General features: G+C 41.5%; 1 protein-coding gene across 1 annotated transcript in view; it reads right to left on the bottom strand.

Annotated features, from left to right (window-relative positions):
- Positions 1-15,766, bottom strand: part of LOC125460655 (ELKS/Rab6-interacting/CAST family member 1-like) — a 730,867-nt gene that overhangs the window by 707,902 nt on the left and 7,199 nt on the right. The window contains exon 2 of the mRNA XM_059652379.1: positions 4,160-4,967. Within this exon, the coding sequence (XP_059508362.1) occupies positions 4,160-4,828 (669 nt within the window). The 5' untranslated portion in view covers positions 4,829-4,967. The remainder of the gene's footprint in view (positions 1-4,159; positions 4,968-15,766) is intronic.

Genomic DNA, 15,766 nt, shown 5'->3' with positions numbered 1-15,766 from the left:
GATCCCATCCATCTTAACCAGCCCAACCCCCCCTCTCTATTTACTTCAGAGCCCCCTTCCCCTCCCCGATTTCTGAAGGGTCCCAACTTGAAATGTCAGCTTTTCTGCTTCTCCGATGCTGGCCTGCTGTGTTCCTCCAGCTCCACACTGTGTTAACAGCTTAACTTAGCCACTATCATGGAATCATACCTTACACCAGCATCACAATTCCACAGTACAACCTGTCAGGACAGACCCACCAGAGATGGCGTAAGGTCGAGAAGCTGCTCTAGTACTTGAGCCACAGAAAGTGAGTACTCAGGTATAAGAAGTCAAATAAAATGCTACCTTTTGTTACAGGAGGAAATGGACTTAAAGATAAGGATCCTATGCTTTTGTTATGTAGTTAACTGCCGAGATCACATCGCAAATACTTTGCTTGCAGGTGTCTTCTTATTTAAGGAAGGATTTAAATATGAAAGATGTGGGTTAGAGCAGTTTTTTTTTTACATTGATACCTGGAATAAGCTGGTTGTTTTATGGGAAACAGTTAAACAGGGTGAACTTGTATCCACTTTCCAGTTTGGAAGACTAAGTGAAGACCCGATAAAAATGTATAAGATCCTGAATGGATTTGTCAAAATGCGCATGAAAACGATATTCCATCTTGCAGATAACTTGAATTCAGGAGACAAGGAGATTTTTTTTCCCCCTCTGCTGGCTGTCCAACTTCAGAATTTTCTGTCTCAGAAGTCAATGGAAGTACATTCATTGCATATTTTTAAGTTGAAGAAAGATGAATTATTAGGCAAAGGAATTCAAAGTTACCAGTAGTCAATAGGAATATGGAATGAGGCACAAACATATCACCCACACTCTTGATTTGAGTGAAACAACTAGTCGATGGATCACTCCAATCGATCCACTCAACTCAAGAATTCCTCAATACCGTCAAGAACATAAAAATCAGCGACAAGGTTATGGTATCCTTTGACGTCACAGCATTTATTCACATCAGTTGACATCCCACTGGCCAAACAAACACTGGCCACATTACTAGAGGAAGGAGGAACACGGACCAGCAGCTCCATCAGCAATCACAACATACTCAAATCACAAGACTGGGGCCTCACCATACACTTTATCTTCAATGGTCAAGTATAGAAGCAAATTAATGGCACACCCCTAGGGGCACCCATCTCAGGACTCATTGCAGAAGCAGTCATGCAAAGACTAGAACACACTACCCTCCCCCTCATTCAGCTTAAATTGTGGATCTGGTATGTGAACAACACATTTGTCATCATCAAGTGCACCAAACTAGAAGAGACACAGCACCTCATCCACATATTCGCTGGGGTTAAATTCATTAGAAAACAACTATCAGCTTCCATTCCCAGATGTCAGGTTTGAATGTATGGCCAAAGCGAAGATCCAAACTTCGGTATAGAGGAAAGAACCCACACTGACCAAATCCTCAGCAACCACCCCAACTTCCACAGCAACCATCCCAACATCCACAAACAAGGCTGTTTTAGAACACTATTTAATCAGGTCACCACTCACTGCAACATGCTAGACTAAGCAGGAAAGAGGAAGAGCACCTAAACAAAATCTTCGCTATGAACGGATATCCCATAACTTCATCTTCAGGTGCCTAGTAAATAAGCAACAAGAGGACATATTATGCCCTAACACACTGGCCACACTGCCCTACATCAAGAACATATCAGAACTGACGATGAGACTCCTTCGATCAGTAGGAATCATGGTCGTGTAGCTGTGGGCTACAAAAAAAAACACAACATACCCACAAGGATTAAAGACCCCATACCCACGACAAGCAGAACCAACGTAGTTCACAAAATACCATGCAATAACTGCCACAAGCATTACGTCAGACAAAAGGAAACCAGCGATCAGAATACATGAACATCAAATAGCAGCAAAACAACACGACAAACTTTCCACAATATCAGTTGACTCGGATATCGAAGGCCATCAGTTTAACTGGGACAACGTAATCATAGTAGCCAAAGCCAAACATAGACACGCACGGGAATTCCTAGAGACATGGTTTTCAACCCATAATGCAATCAACAAACATACAGAATTGGACCGCATATACAAACCCATACAGAACAAAACCTAAATGACACAACTCACCAATAAAACCGACAGTATAAATTCCAATCAGAGCAGAATACTATCTCTTCAGTGGAGGCCTCACTGACATCACCACCTTGCATGGTGACAAAATAATCTGAGCGAAAACAAGGCTGCTCAGCGAGCAAGTCAACAAACTCACTCATAACCCGAGTTATGAATCTTCGCAAAAACTTTTCATTATTTATACAAATGATTTGGATATGGAAATAAGAGGCTTGGTTAGTAAGTTTTCAGATGACACCAAAATTGTGATGTCAGGACAGTGAAAAAAATTTCTGATTACCTTGATCAGATGGTCCAATAGGCTGAGTAGCAGATGGAATTTAGATAAGCGTGAGGTGTAGTATTTTGGTAAGGAAAACCAGGGCAAGGCTTTTCTGTTAATGGTAAGCCCTGGGGCTGGTGCCAAAGAAAGAGACGTGGATGCAGGTGCATAATTCCTTGTAAACGGAGTTGAGGGCAGACAGAGTGTGAAGTTGGCATTTGGTTGGTTGCTTTCATTGATCAGTGCACTGAGTATAGGGGTTGGGACGTAATGTTGCAGGACAGTGGTGAGGCCACATTTAGAACATCATGTAGAATTTCGGCCGCCCTTCAGTAAGAATTATGTTTATAAACTTGAAAAGGTGCAGAAAAGATTTATAATGATTTTGCTGGGATTGGAGGGTTTGAACTAGGGAGAGACGAAATAGGCTGGGGGCTTTTTTCCCTTATACATCAGAGGCTGAAGGGTGACTTTATAGAGGTTCATACAATCATGAAGGGCACGGATAGGTGAACAGCCAAGATCTTTTTCCTCAGGAGGGGGATTCCAAAATTAGATGGCATGAGTTTAAGTTGAGTGGGGAAAGATTTAAAAAGGATCTATGGGGTAACTTTTTCGTGCAGAGGGTGGTGGTATATGAAACAAGTGCCAGAGGATGTAGGGGAGACTGGTACAGTTACACTATTTGAAAAGCATCTGGATGGACATAGGAAGAGGATAGGTGTGGAGGGAAATGGGCCAAATGCTGGCAAATGGAACTTGGTCAGATTGGGATGTCTGGTTGGCGTGGACAAATTGGTCTGTTTCCATGCTCCATGATTCTATGACTCTAAATGAAATACAAATACAAATCATTGCTGCAAGGAACAAATACCATTGCTGAAGTAAAACACCACGTCTTGACACAAGTGACCAACATTATGGGGAATCTATTATTTTCATATAATTTCACAAATGATCCAAGTTATTCGAAACATTCATCAGACAATTTTCATGAAAACAAGATTCTCATACAACAGCAATTTGCAAGATATATTACTTTGTATCAGGCATAACGACAATAACTTAGTACCATCAACCGGTTAATGGTAATAAAATTTCTTAGGACCATAAGCAAAACAGACGACTAAATCACATGAAAATCCAAACCACTTCATTCTGTTCATATTTCTGATTGCTCGGGCAGTATCAACAACATTGCTAAACTCAGAATATGCATTTTGCTATATAAAGAGAGCTGATCAAAACAAAACTGCTAAAGCAATTCTCCTGACTGAAACTCTTAGTTTCATGACGTTGTATCTTCTGCTACATATCCTGTACGAAACTCTCAGTCTAGTGCATGTTTTGATAAATCTCATTTTTGACATCTAAAAGCTGATCCCTGCTTGAAGATTAAGAAAATATGCATTCCAGTGATGGCATGTGCACTAACAATTTCTAAAAATTTAATTTCTGTGCATTTGACTCATACTAGTACTTAATTGATCTGCTGCAAGCGAGCAAGATTCCAGACAACACTTCACTAACTACGTAGTTATTGATTTAACTTTCAAACATAAAACATTAAATGATTTGTTTCCAGAAGCTGAGTTAAATAGAATGCATTTCCAGCATTTGCTATTTCAGATTCTCATCTGTAGTATTTTCTTCTATTATACTTTAGCTGCAGATTTAGCATTACTTTATTTCTTCCATTACTTTACATCTCAGAAACAACTCCAAAAACTCAAATTTTAAGCCCACCTGATTTTCATCCTGGACAACCCGAAACTGTTCCTTCCAAATAGTCATCTTAGCCACCTCATCTTTCCGGAGAGCTCGTTCCTTCTTCAGCTCCGGACTCCAGAAAGTTTTGATGCTGTTCATTGAAGAGCTGAGCTTACTTTCTTTTACATCAACCTCTTTGCGAAGCATATCGTTCTCACGAAGGACCTCCTTCAACTGTGACTGCAAATCCATAATGGTATTATCCCTAGCTTGCCGCAATGAGTGTGGTACAGTAGATGCCAGGCTTACTGTTGGCAAATGCTGTTCTCCAAAAGCTATACTATCACTGGCCACACTAGTAGTGGCAATGTTAGGGCTACTTCCCATGGTGGTCATCCTAACACCAAAAGGTGAACGTCCAGAAGCTCTACCCAATGTCATTGTTGCTTTAGAGGAATCTGTACCAACATGGTCATGGTCACTTAGGTACATAGGGCCAGACGTAGCATATGCAGCATTCAACGACTGTATGTTCTCCATAGACAAGGTTTTCCCACTTCCACCACCAATGCTGGTACTAGAACCACCCCCAGTGCTGTTTGTTCGACGGTGACCCAAACGTGGTGATCGTGGCAACCTCGGCGAGCGTCCAGGGCTCTGGTTACTTTGTTCTACTTTACCCACTGACCGAGAACTTCCATGCATGGTTGAACAGAATTCAGCCGTCCGAAATGAAAGTAAACTATTCCTTTATTTTTATGGGTTTATGTTCGCCAGTTTGTCAAATTCAGTATATTTTATTTACACTTAATAATACATCCATGTCAGGCCACTGAAGTCTCATCTGTTTAAACAGAAACAAAAAAATTAATACAAACCACATAATTTCTGAGCTTTAAATCTACAATTCAGCAAAACAATTCAGTATCTTGTCTATAAGCACCCGATATGAGCGCTCAATTCCAGCCATACCAAAACAAAGACATCAGCAAATAAAAAGCTTTACTATCGCTCATCACATCAGCTGCAATGAAAATAACTATATCTAAATGACAGCTCAAGAAAATATAGTAAAAGATGAAAAAAAACAATTAAGTCTCAGAATTCCACTTGAAAAAGATCACTATTTATTAGAATTATTTCTGAACTAAAGTTGAATAACAAGACTGAAATATTTTGATTAGAACATTTGAGACAAATGATTAATTATAGGAACTTAATTGGCTTTTGTGGTTTAAATATCCCATTCTTGTTTCAAAACTACAGCCTGTTTCAAAAATCAAGAGTTCAATTATATATTTTTCCCCCTCCCAGAATAACTGCAAGGAGTTGCCAACATTTGGTGTACTAATAACAGAATTTCCTCATTCAATCAGTAGGGGCTGAATCTTAACCTCTTTCAGTTGAGTGTTAATTTTTCCAAATTTCACAGGGTTTCTCCCTGAAGTTCAGTGTGTGTTCTCATGATATCATCCCAAACACTGATTAACTGCCTCCTTACCTCTACAGCGACACCTATCCAAGTGAGCCTGATCCTACCACTTGCTATCAGAAAGATTTGCCAGGATATTTGCACTAGTGGCATCATCACCATCTGTAAATTCTGTTGTGCACTCAGTCTGGAGCCACACTGCACAAATTATAATGCTTCTCTGGACATGATAGAGGAATTTGACACCTGGCATTTCGGACAGGGAACTGGGAGGTCCTGATGGAGGAGGTGCTGCAACGGAGGGACATTCATTTTTCCCGCAGCCAGCAGAGGTTACAATGGGTCAGTTCAATCCAAGTCATCTGGAGCATTGCACAGTAACATAGGAAGAAGGTCAATGACTCTCTGTGCTACCTCACCTTCATTCCACCTCTGCTACTGCACCCACCTCCCACCAAAGCACATGCTCTACCACTCTCACCAATGCATGCAACATCTTTTCTCTCTCACCCTTACCATAATACATTCAGCACCAACAGTGCATGGCCTCTGCTCACTAATCAACTTGTATGGACCCTCCAAATAACTGAGGGAAAAATCAGTTGACACATCCCAACTGAATGCTCTCTCTTCTTATCTAACTGAGGATTGTTGACAACGATTGCAAGCTTCCTGGCTTTGTGCCTGCACGGAACAACACGGCAAGACAGACATACTGTGAACTTGGCATCTCCGGCAGAAGGGAACAAGGCAAATCAGAGATCTGTGAGCATCCAGGTAGGCTCAGAATGAAGGCGTGCCCAGAGCGCAGGTGAACAACTGAGATGCAGCTGGTCCACTCTGTGAGCCGGGTGCCAGTCCCTGTGCAGAAAGTGCTCTTGCAGCAGCATTGCAACAGCCAATAGTCTCCAAGATGCAGCTTTAAAATACAGAAGCATTCTGAGAAGGGTTTGGAAAGGTGCTGTGATAATGCAGAGATGAGCAGATGTCAAATGCTAAGGCCTGTTGCTATAAAGTGCACACAGCCAGCACCCATGTTCTGAAATGCTGGTGCCAGATGTACCAAGTGGTGGTCCAGAGGAGCAAGCAGTGAACTGAAATCAGTTACTCACTCTGGCCTACTGTTGAGAATTGTCAGCATCACGTTTCCTCACAGTGGGTGATAGGGATAGGCATAATAACGAAGTCAGACGTGCAGCTAAATGAGGTCAACAACAAGCAATAATCCCCATTAATAGGAATCTCACCACTGCTAATGAGAATCTTGACTGAATGCCTGGAACCTAGAAAACTGAGCTAATTGCTCAAAAAACATGTAAGGCCATACTGGGCTTCTCCCATATTTCTCATCATAACCACGTCATTTAGGGTCCTATAAATAGCCCCTGGGCTATGTTTCTTCGAATTCATGTAGAAAGGATCAAACACCAGAACAATCTGAGTTGCCTAGCTTTTTCAAAAGACATAAACACAAAACTACATTGAATTTTCAAACTTTTATCTGGCAAATTTTACTTCTCAAGTATTAATAACTGTACCTTTTAAATTGAGCTGTTCAACATTTATCTCATATAGCAGGAGGTGTCTTTTTATTTAGAAACGGAGGGATACTATTTACTTAATGTCAGCCATTGCTCATCTTTGAATCACAAGATTTCAGGTCAAAGCCTCACTCCAGAGCCTGAACACAAGCCAAAACAAAATAAGGCTGACAATAAGGGACAACCCAGACTATATCATGATCATCTGCCTACTCAGATGGATGCAGTGGCATTATTCTGAACAGCAGCGGTGAGTTATCCCAGCATCTTGGCAAATTTTTATCCAATCAACATCTGAGCAATTTATTCAGATTATTACCATATTGTTGTATATTGGAGTTTGCTGTGTCCAAAGTGACTGCCAAGGTTTTAACTTTATAACAATGCTAGCACTATTAAGGTACTTAAAATGCCTTCATGCTATTTGAGATATCCACTATTACACAAGCGCAGATCCAAGGGTTCTCATGGTGCAGTGGTGACATCCTTATCTCTGGACCAGAAAGTCCCAGTTCACAAGTCACCTGACCCAGAGTATGTTATAACATGTTCAAACAGTTCAGTGAAAAGTAAACTACACAAATACAGGTATTTCTTTGCTTTTATCATGAGAATAAACTGATGCTTATCAAGATTTTAAATTTCAAGAGGATTTCTGAATGTTATTGCCAAAAGATTTAAATTCAGCTGAAAAAATGTGAATATGTTCCATTTCTCCAGAATAACTGTATCTGCGACTAATCAGAGCAAGTTATACTGGTTGTCATCAAGCAAGTCAGACATGTTGCAAAAAAAGTTTGATTTTGTGACTAATGCATTTAAGGAGAAAGCATTGAAGTGGGGATTGAAGTTATTTTGAAATGCAAGATAAATAAAACACTTCATTTGAAAAACTGGTGAACAGACCTGAAGTAATTGCCATTTGAAACACCTGTCAAGAATCTTTTACAAAGTCATGGAAAATATTAAACAATGGATGTCACTTTTTGGAATCCTGGTAGAGATGAGATGTCTACAGTTATCTTCATAGGGGGTTTAATGGTCAATCTGGTTTCACTATGGGTTTTGGATCTATCTGTACATTTCCTGGCAAAAGCTACTGACTCAGGAGCAGCTTTGAACAGGCAGTTTATGTCTAGAACTGTAACAGTTTGGGAATTGGGAGAATTTTTTTTGTAATGTGTAAAGAAGGTGCAGACCAGAAGGAAAGGTTTTCAGAAATCAAGACTCTGAGTTGGCATCACTAAGCAAAAGTGCAACGAGGTTGGGGTGTTCACAATAATGAAATTCTCAAGGAAAGTTTCAGAGTCACCTAAGTGCTGGTGGAAGAACCTTAAGAAATCTCATACTGCAGAAGCGCTGAGGAGAATCAAAACTAATTCCCAAGAGGTGTGACACGCTTTCATATGGCCCTAGGAGAATGAAAAGTATCCCTCAAGAGCCTGTAATGTGTAAGGAAACTCAAAAGGTGAAGCTAAAAACAGTACAGGGAATGTGCCACAGATTGTTGTGCTTAAAATACAAGTGTTTACAACATAAGGCTTTTCAGTTAGCATTTGTGTTTTTTTAAAACTCTTGTACAGCAATTGTTTTGTTTGAAGTGATGGCTTGTCATCATTTCTCTCAGTTAACAATAGAGTTCATGTTTTTTGGAAATTTTCTGGGATCATAACAGACAGCAAATAGTCTTTGGTGATAGTTAAGGTTTCAGAATTTCTATTGTCAATAGGTATAATACATTAAAAATATTAATGCGGAGTTCGACATGGCTCACCATTTGAGAAGGCAAAAACATTAAAACACAAACAATGTATGTGAACCGCTTAAGGTAAACAAATACATTTTGGTCATTTCAGGAATCATTAATGTCTGTTCAAGTTGAGATTTATTTTACCTAACTGGTGCAGTTGCGAGAGTGGTCAGGGGAGCTACAGCCTCCTGGGATCAGGATTAACAAAAAGGATCGTGTGAACCATATTTTGGTTCAATCTGGCATAACACAGGCTGTGAAAGAGTGTTTCTGACTTGATACATGTATATACTTCACGTTAATCGTGAAGAAAATGAAATAAATATTTCACTGTTGTACAATCCAGTAAATACTTATTTAGTGCTGATTGAGCAAACAAAAGTAGTAATGGATATCTATCTTGTGAAATAAATTAGCTTAATTTGCTAGTGAAGTTTCTTACCACATTGTCGTCAGGCAGAATTCATGAACAAACAAGAGCTTTTTAGTCCACACCCTAATTGCAATTGATGAAACAGGATGAGAAAGTCAGTCATGAGTTCAAAGTGCTCCTTTGCCTGCAAGTTACTTAACATTTCAACCATGATGGGAAAATTCCTCATTACAGTGAAATTACTATATACTGGACTCGGCTGTTCATCAAATCCTCCACCAGTGTCTCCAATCTAAATTGTTCTCTGGAGCCAACATATTTTATCACTTTGTTAGGATCATATTATCAACCACATGTAACTCCAAAATAATATTTCTCTCCCCAATAAGCTAATAAGTCAGGGACTTTTAAATCACATGAAGTTCCATCTATTCTGTTTCATCTTTTCTGAATCAATATCAAATAGGTAGTGAGGACAGCACAATGGCTTAGTAGTTAGTACTGCTGTCTCACAGCGCCAGGAATCTGGGTTCGAATCCAGCCTCAGGTGACGGTCTGTGTGAATTTGCACATTCTTCCCGTGTCAGCGTGGGTTTCCTCCGAGTGCTCCGGTTTTTTCCCCCACAGTCTCACAGGCTGGGTGGCATTGATCATGCTAAGTTGCCTGTCGTGTAGATTAGGTCAGTTATAAGGAAATGGGTCTGAGTGGGATGCTCTGCAGATCAGTGTGGGGTGGAAGGGCCTGTTTCCACACTGTAGGGATTCTATAATTCTCTATGAACTGGCTGTTATAGTTATTCTTAAAAAAGTGATGTCTGTGCAGCTGCTCAAGCTGTCAGTTAAAGAAAGTTCTGCATGCCTCTTTATTGTAGTTCATTGAGTCTTCCTTGTTTAAATGTGTGCTGGCTGTGCAATGCCACCTTGAAACTACCATAATCCTTAAACGTCATATTGAGAACCTAATCATACAAATCTGATTACATAAGTTTGCTTTCCTCTTGTGAGGGGATCCATATTGATGAGTTGGTCACGGGCTGTGGCAAGTGAAACTCAATCCAGATAAATGTACGTTGAGCCACTTCGGCAGGATAGGCAAGGTCAGGGAATACGCAATGAACAGCAGGACCTTGGGAGGCACCAAGTTTCAGTCCGACCTTGGTATGTATGTATATCAATCCCATAAGGCAACAGGACAGGTATATAAAGTGGTAAGGAAGGCATATGGAATACTTGCCTTTATTAGACAAGGCAGAGAGTTTGAACAATGTGGTTATGTTGGAGCTGTACATTAGGCCATAGCTAGTCTACTGGATGCAGTCTGGAATCAACATTATAGGAGGGATATGACTACACTGGAAGAGATTTACTCAGATGCTGCCTGGGCTGCAGAGTTTTAGTTAAGAAGGGGGATGCACAGACTGGATTGTTTTACATGAAACAGAGGAGATTGCCAAAGGACATGATTGAAATGTATAAAATGATGAGGGGAAGAGACAGAATAGACAGAAAGAACGTTTCCCCTTATTGGAGGGACAATAACAAGGGGCATAGATTGGAGGTAAAGGGCAGGATGTTGAGTGGATGTGAGAAAAATATTTTTCACCCACAAGGTGGTAAGAATCTGGAAGTCACTGCCTGCAAGGGTGAAAAAGAGACAGAAACCCTCACAACACTTTAGCATTTAGGTGTACATTTCCAATGTGAAAGCATACAAGACTGTGGGCCACGTGCTAGAAAATGGGTTAGAATAGTTAAGTTGCTGTTTTTGACTAGTACAGACTCATTGGGCCAAAGGACCTTTTTTCTGTGCTGTACACCTCGATGACTCTACATAATTGTCAGATAACTGTTTCTTGTCAAGGCTCTTTTGACAATTACACTGTCCCAAATTGTTTATTTCCTTACTATTTATTTAATTTGGATATCTTAAATCTTTCTTTTTCTCCCTGCATCTGTACAGCATTACTTTTACCTCTTTCATTTGTCTCATGAAAGCCAAGCAAATTGAAGTTTCCAAAATAATTCAGATCAATTAAAAAGCTCATTATACTGACTGAGCAGGTAGATATGTAGTGACATTTGCAAAGGTCTGCAAGCAATGTAATCTATTTTTAGCCATTACATTTAAAACAAGAGGAATTAGTTACTATTATTAGTGGGGTGGCACAGTGGATAGCACTGCTCCCTCACAGCACCAGGGACTCAGGTTCGATTCCAGCCTCGGGCAATCGCCTGTGTAGAGTTTGCACATTCCCACCCTGTCCTCGTGGGTTTCCACCGGCTGCTCCAGTTTCCTCCCACAGCCTAAAGATGTGCAGGCTGGTGGATTAGCTATGGTGAGAGGGTTAGTGCTGACTTGATGGGCCAAATGGCATCAATGCACTGTAGGGATTTAATTCTACAAATTAATGGATACCGGATGGTGCTGTTCAGCAAGTGTCAAGACCATCCATGTGTAGGTGCCTTGATTTTAGCTAGACATCATGACATACACAGGATTGAAATCTTACAGTTGGCAATCATTAGTAGATCCTTCTCATTCAATTACAGTTATATAATGATAATTGACTTGGTCTAAGTGAGACTTTTATCAATTTAAGTTAATAAACACAACCTTTTTGGAAGTACCTATGTCAAATGACCAGTAATTTTACAAAATGGTCCCAACCTCAAAAATAAATTCAGAAGTTGAATGGAAAACTGAATTACAATTTATAAAACAAAACAAAAAGTTCAGAAACAAAAAAGTTAAAAATGAGAAAAAAAAACAGCAAAGTGAAACATTTAATTTCAGATTATCGTCTGTTTTGGTATTGACAGTACAGTATTCAACATATCATGAAACTGAATCAAACTGCTTTCCATACCAGAGTGCAGGAGCTTAACATTTGCAACAGCTCTAGGTTATAGAGATGAGAGGAATAGTATGCCATATTTTGTATTTGTATGTTTTGTTTAAGATAACAGCACAAAATGTTAATTACTGTTAACTCATACATATAGACTCCATTAATTTGCACAGGTTCTGAGTGAACTCTTATTTGGAGACAAATATGCTGTCATAGAACATACTCCAGAGAACGTTCACTTAAAGATCTAATAACATTTAAATCACTGGTCTTTCCATATATGCGGAAGTGGTAATGTTGCTGCTGAAGATCATATTTGGCAACACCATTCATTTAAATTCTACCCCAATCAACAGCTTAAAATTGAGAATTCAGGTAATATTTAGATGAAAAAAACAGAATGGCCAAGGATTCATGGACAAATTAGAAGTGTGAAAATAAATCTCTTTCCCAAGGCCTCAAAAATTAATGATTTAATCAAAGCAAGCAATGGCCCTAATTTATCCATTTGTTGGAATCAAGTTAATAGAATACACTGACGAGGTTTCTGTTGGTTTAAAAATATCTATTCATTACAAATAAATAAATGCTAATCACAAGTAAACAGTTATGGACATATCAATATATGGCACTATTTGACTTAAGTAAATTTTGTATGAGTTTTCTGTGGTGTAGACACCTAGAGGTACAAACATTTAAGAAATCACTTGGTTTTTAATTAATTTTTTTCTGCTTTGAGTTTAGAACATTGGCCACACGTCGGAAATCATTTTATTTACATTGTTTTTACAAAATTCTGCTGTAGAATAGTGAATTTCTGTTGCATTTGCTTGAGAAGTTTTCTCCCCCCGTTCAATTTATCATCCATGGTTTGAAAAAGTATTCATGCCTTTTTGTTGTTGGTATGCGTTTTATTCAGGTTTTATCATTTGTCACATGATCTGGGTGAACAATCAAAATTTTGTCCAATCCAACTATAATAAAAACCTTATAGAATTATCAATTTGCACTCTTCCACAGAATAAAGAATTATGTTTGATAGATTTTCAAAAGAATCTCTTCCATCTTTGTGCCCAGAAACTTTTTGTAATTACAGGCTTTGCATACATGACAGTACTACTCAGCTTTCTATTTATTTCATATCAACATCTCTTCATGAAAATATTCCCATGATGGTTTGTAAAATCCTAACACCAAGTGAGATGGGTTTTGTGTCCTTTCCATTTGTTATTGGCTAACTTCCCTATGCTGGGGTAGACGAGTTCGAAACTAGCAGGCATAGGTTTAAGGTGAGAGGGGAAAGATTCAAAAGGCACCTGAGGGGTGACATTTTCACCACACAGAGGATGGTACATATATGGAACAAGCTGCCAGAGGAAGTGAAAGAAATAGGCGCAGTTACAACTTTTAAAAAACTTTTGGACACGTGCGTGGATGGAAAAGGTTTAAAGGATATGGGCCATATGCAGGCAAATGAGACTAGTTCAGTTTAGGAAACTGGGTCAGCATGGACAAGTTGAGCCAAATGGCCCGTTTCCATACTATTATTACGATGATTCATAGCTACAAAAATGGTTTTACGGGTGAAGTGAAAAATAAACCAACAACCTGAGGAACAAAAGTTCAATCATACCATCCCTAAGGCTCACTGAACAATCCTTCTGCTGGCCAAGACTTTCTGTTCTTGAATCTTCCTTCTGTAGGTTCTCACTTCTTCACAGGAGGCACAGGCCGATTGCTATGTTAACTACAAACTCTTAGTTACTTGTTAAAGGCAACTACTTACACCAATGATAATGGGAACTGCAGATGCTGGAGAATTCCAAGATAATAAAATGTGAGGCTGGATGAACAGAGCAGGCCAAGCAGCATCTCAGGAGCACAAAAGCTGACGTTTCGGGCCTAGACCCTTCATCAGAGAGGGGGATGGGGGGAGGGAACTGGAATAAATAGGGAGAGAGGGGGAGGCGGACCGAAGATGGAGAGTAAAGAAGATAGGTGGAGAGAGTGTAGGTGGGGAGGTAGGGAGGGGATAGGTCAGTCCAGGGAAGACGGACAGGTCAAGGAGGTGGGATGAGGTTAGTAGGTAGCTGGGGGTGCGGCTTGGGGTGGGAGGAAGGGATGGGTGAGAGGAAGAACCGGTTAGGGAGGCAGAGACAGGTTGGACTGGTTTTGGGATGCAGTGGGTGGGGGGGGAAGAGCTGGGCTGGTTGTGTGGTGCAGTGGGGAGAGGGGACGAACTGGGCTGGTTTAGGGATGCAGTAGGAGAAGGGGAGATTTTGAAACTGGTGAAGTCCACATTGATACCATATGGCTGCAGGGTTCCCAGGCGGAATATGAGTTGCTGTTCCTGCAACCTTCGGGTGGCATCATTGTGGCACTGCAGGAGGCCCATGATGGACATGTCATCTAGAGAATGGGAGGGGGAGTGGAAATGGTTTGCGACTGGGAGGTGCAGTTGTTTGTTGCGGACTGAGCGGAGGTGTTCTGCAAAGCGGTCCCCAAGCCTCCGCTTGGTTTCCCCAATGTAGAGGAAGCCGCACTGGGTACAGTGGATGCAGTATACCACATTGGCAGATGTGCAGGTGAACCTCTGCTTAATGTGGAATGTCATCTTGGGGCCTGGGATGGGGGTGAGGGAGGAGGTGTGGGGACAAGTGTAGCATTTTCCCTCACCTTCCTGGACCTCTCAGTCTCCATCTCAGGCAACCAGCTTGTAACAGATGTCCATTTCAAGCCCACCGACTCCCACAGCTACCTGGAATACACCTCCTCCCACCCACCCTCCTGCAAAAATTCCATCCCCTATTCCCAATTCCTCCGCCTCCGCCGCATCTGCTCCCACGATAAGACATTCCACTCCCGCACATCCCAGATGTCCAAGTTCTTCAAGGACCGCAACTTTCCCCCCACAGTGATCGAGAACGCCCTTGACCGCGTCTCCCGTATTTCCCGCAACACATCCCTCACACCCCGCCCCCGCCACAACCGCCCCAAGAGGATCCCCCTCGTTCCCACACACCACCCTACCAACCTCCGGATACAACGCATTATCCTCCGACACTTCCGCCATTTACAATCCGACCCCACCACCCAAGACATTTTTCCATCCCCTCCCCTGTCAGCTTTCCGGAGAGACCACTCTCTCCGTGACTCCCTTGTTCGCTCCACACTGCCCTCCAACCCCACCACACCCGGCACCTTCCCCTGCAACCGCAGGAAATGCTACACTTGTCCCCACACCTCCTCCCTCACCCCCATCCCAGGCCCCAAGATGACATTCCACATTAAGCAGAGGTTCACCTGCACATCTGCCAATGTGGTATACTGCATCCACTGTACCCGGTGCGGCTTTCTCTACATTGGGGAAACCAAGCGGAGGCTTGGGGACCGCTTCGCAGAACACCTCCGCTCAGTCCGCAACAAACAACTGCACCTCCCAGTCGCAAACCATTTCCACTCCCCCTCCCATTCTCTAGATGACATGTCCATCATGGGCCTCCTGCACTGCCACAATGGTGCCACCCGAAGGTTGCAGGAACAGCAACTCATATTCCGCCTGGGAACCCTGCAGCCATATGGTATCAATGTGGACTTCACCAGTTTCAAAATCTCCCCTTCTCCTACTGCATCCCTAAACCAGCCCAGTTCGTCCCCTCCCCCCACTGCACCACACAACCAGCCCAGCTCTTCCCCCC

The sequence above is a fragment of the Stegostoma tigrinum genome, chromosome 18, assembly GCF_030684315.1.
Source record: "Stegostoma tigrinum isolate sSteTig4 chromosome 18, sSteTig4.hap1, whole genome shotgun sequence".
NCBI classification, from domain to species: domain Eukaryota; kingdom Metazoa; phylum Chordata; class Chondrichthyes; order Orectolobiformes; family Stegostomatidae; genus Stegostoma; species Stegostoma tigrinum.
The sequence above is the reverse complement of the archived record's forward strand: the minus strand, read 5'-3'. Positions and strand labels throughout refer to the sequence as shown.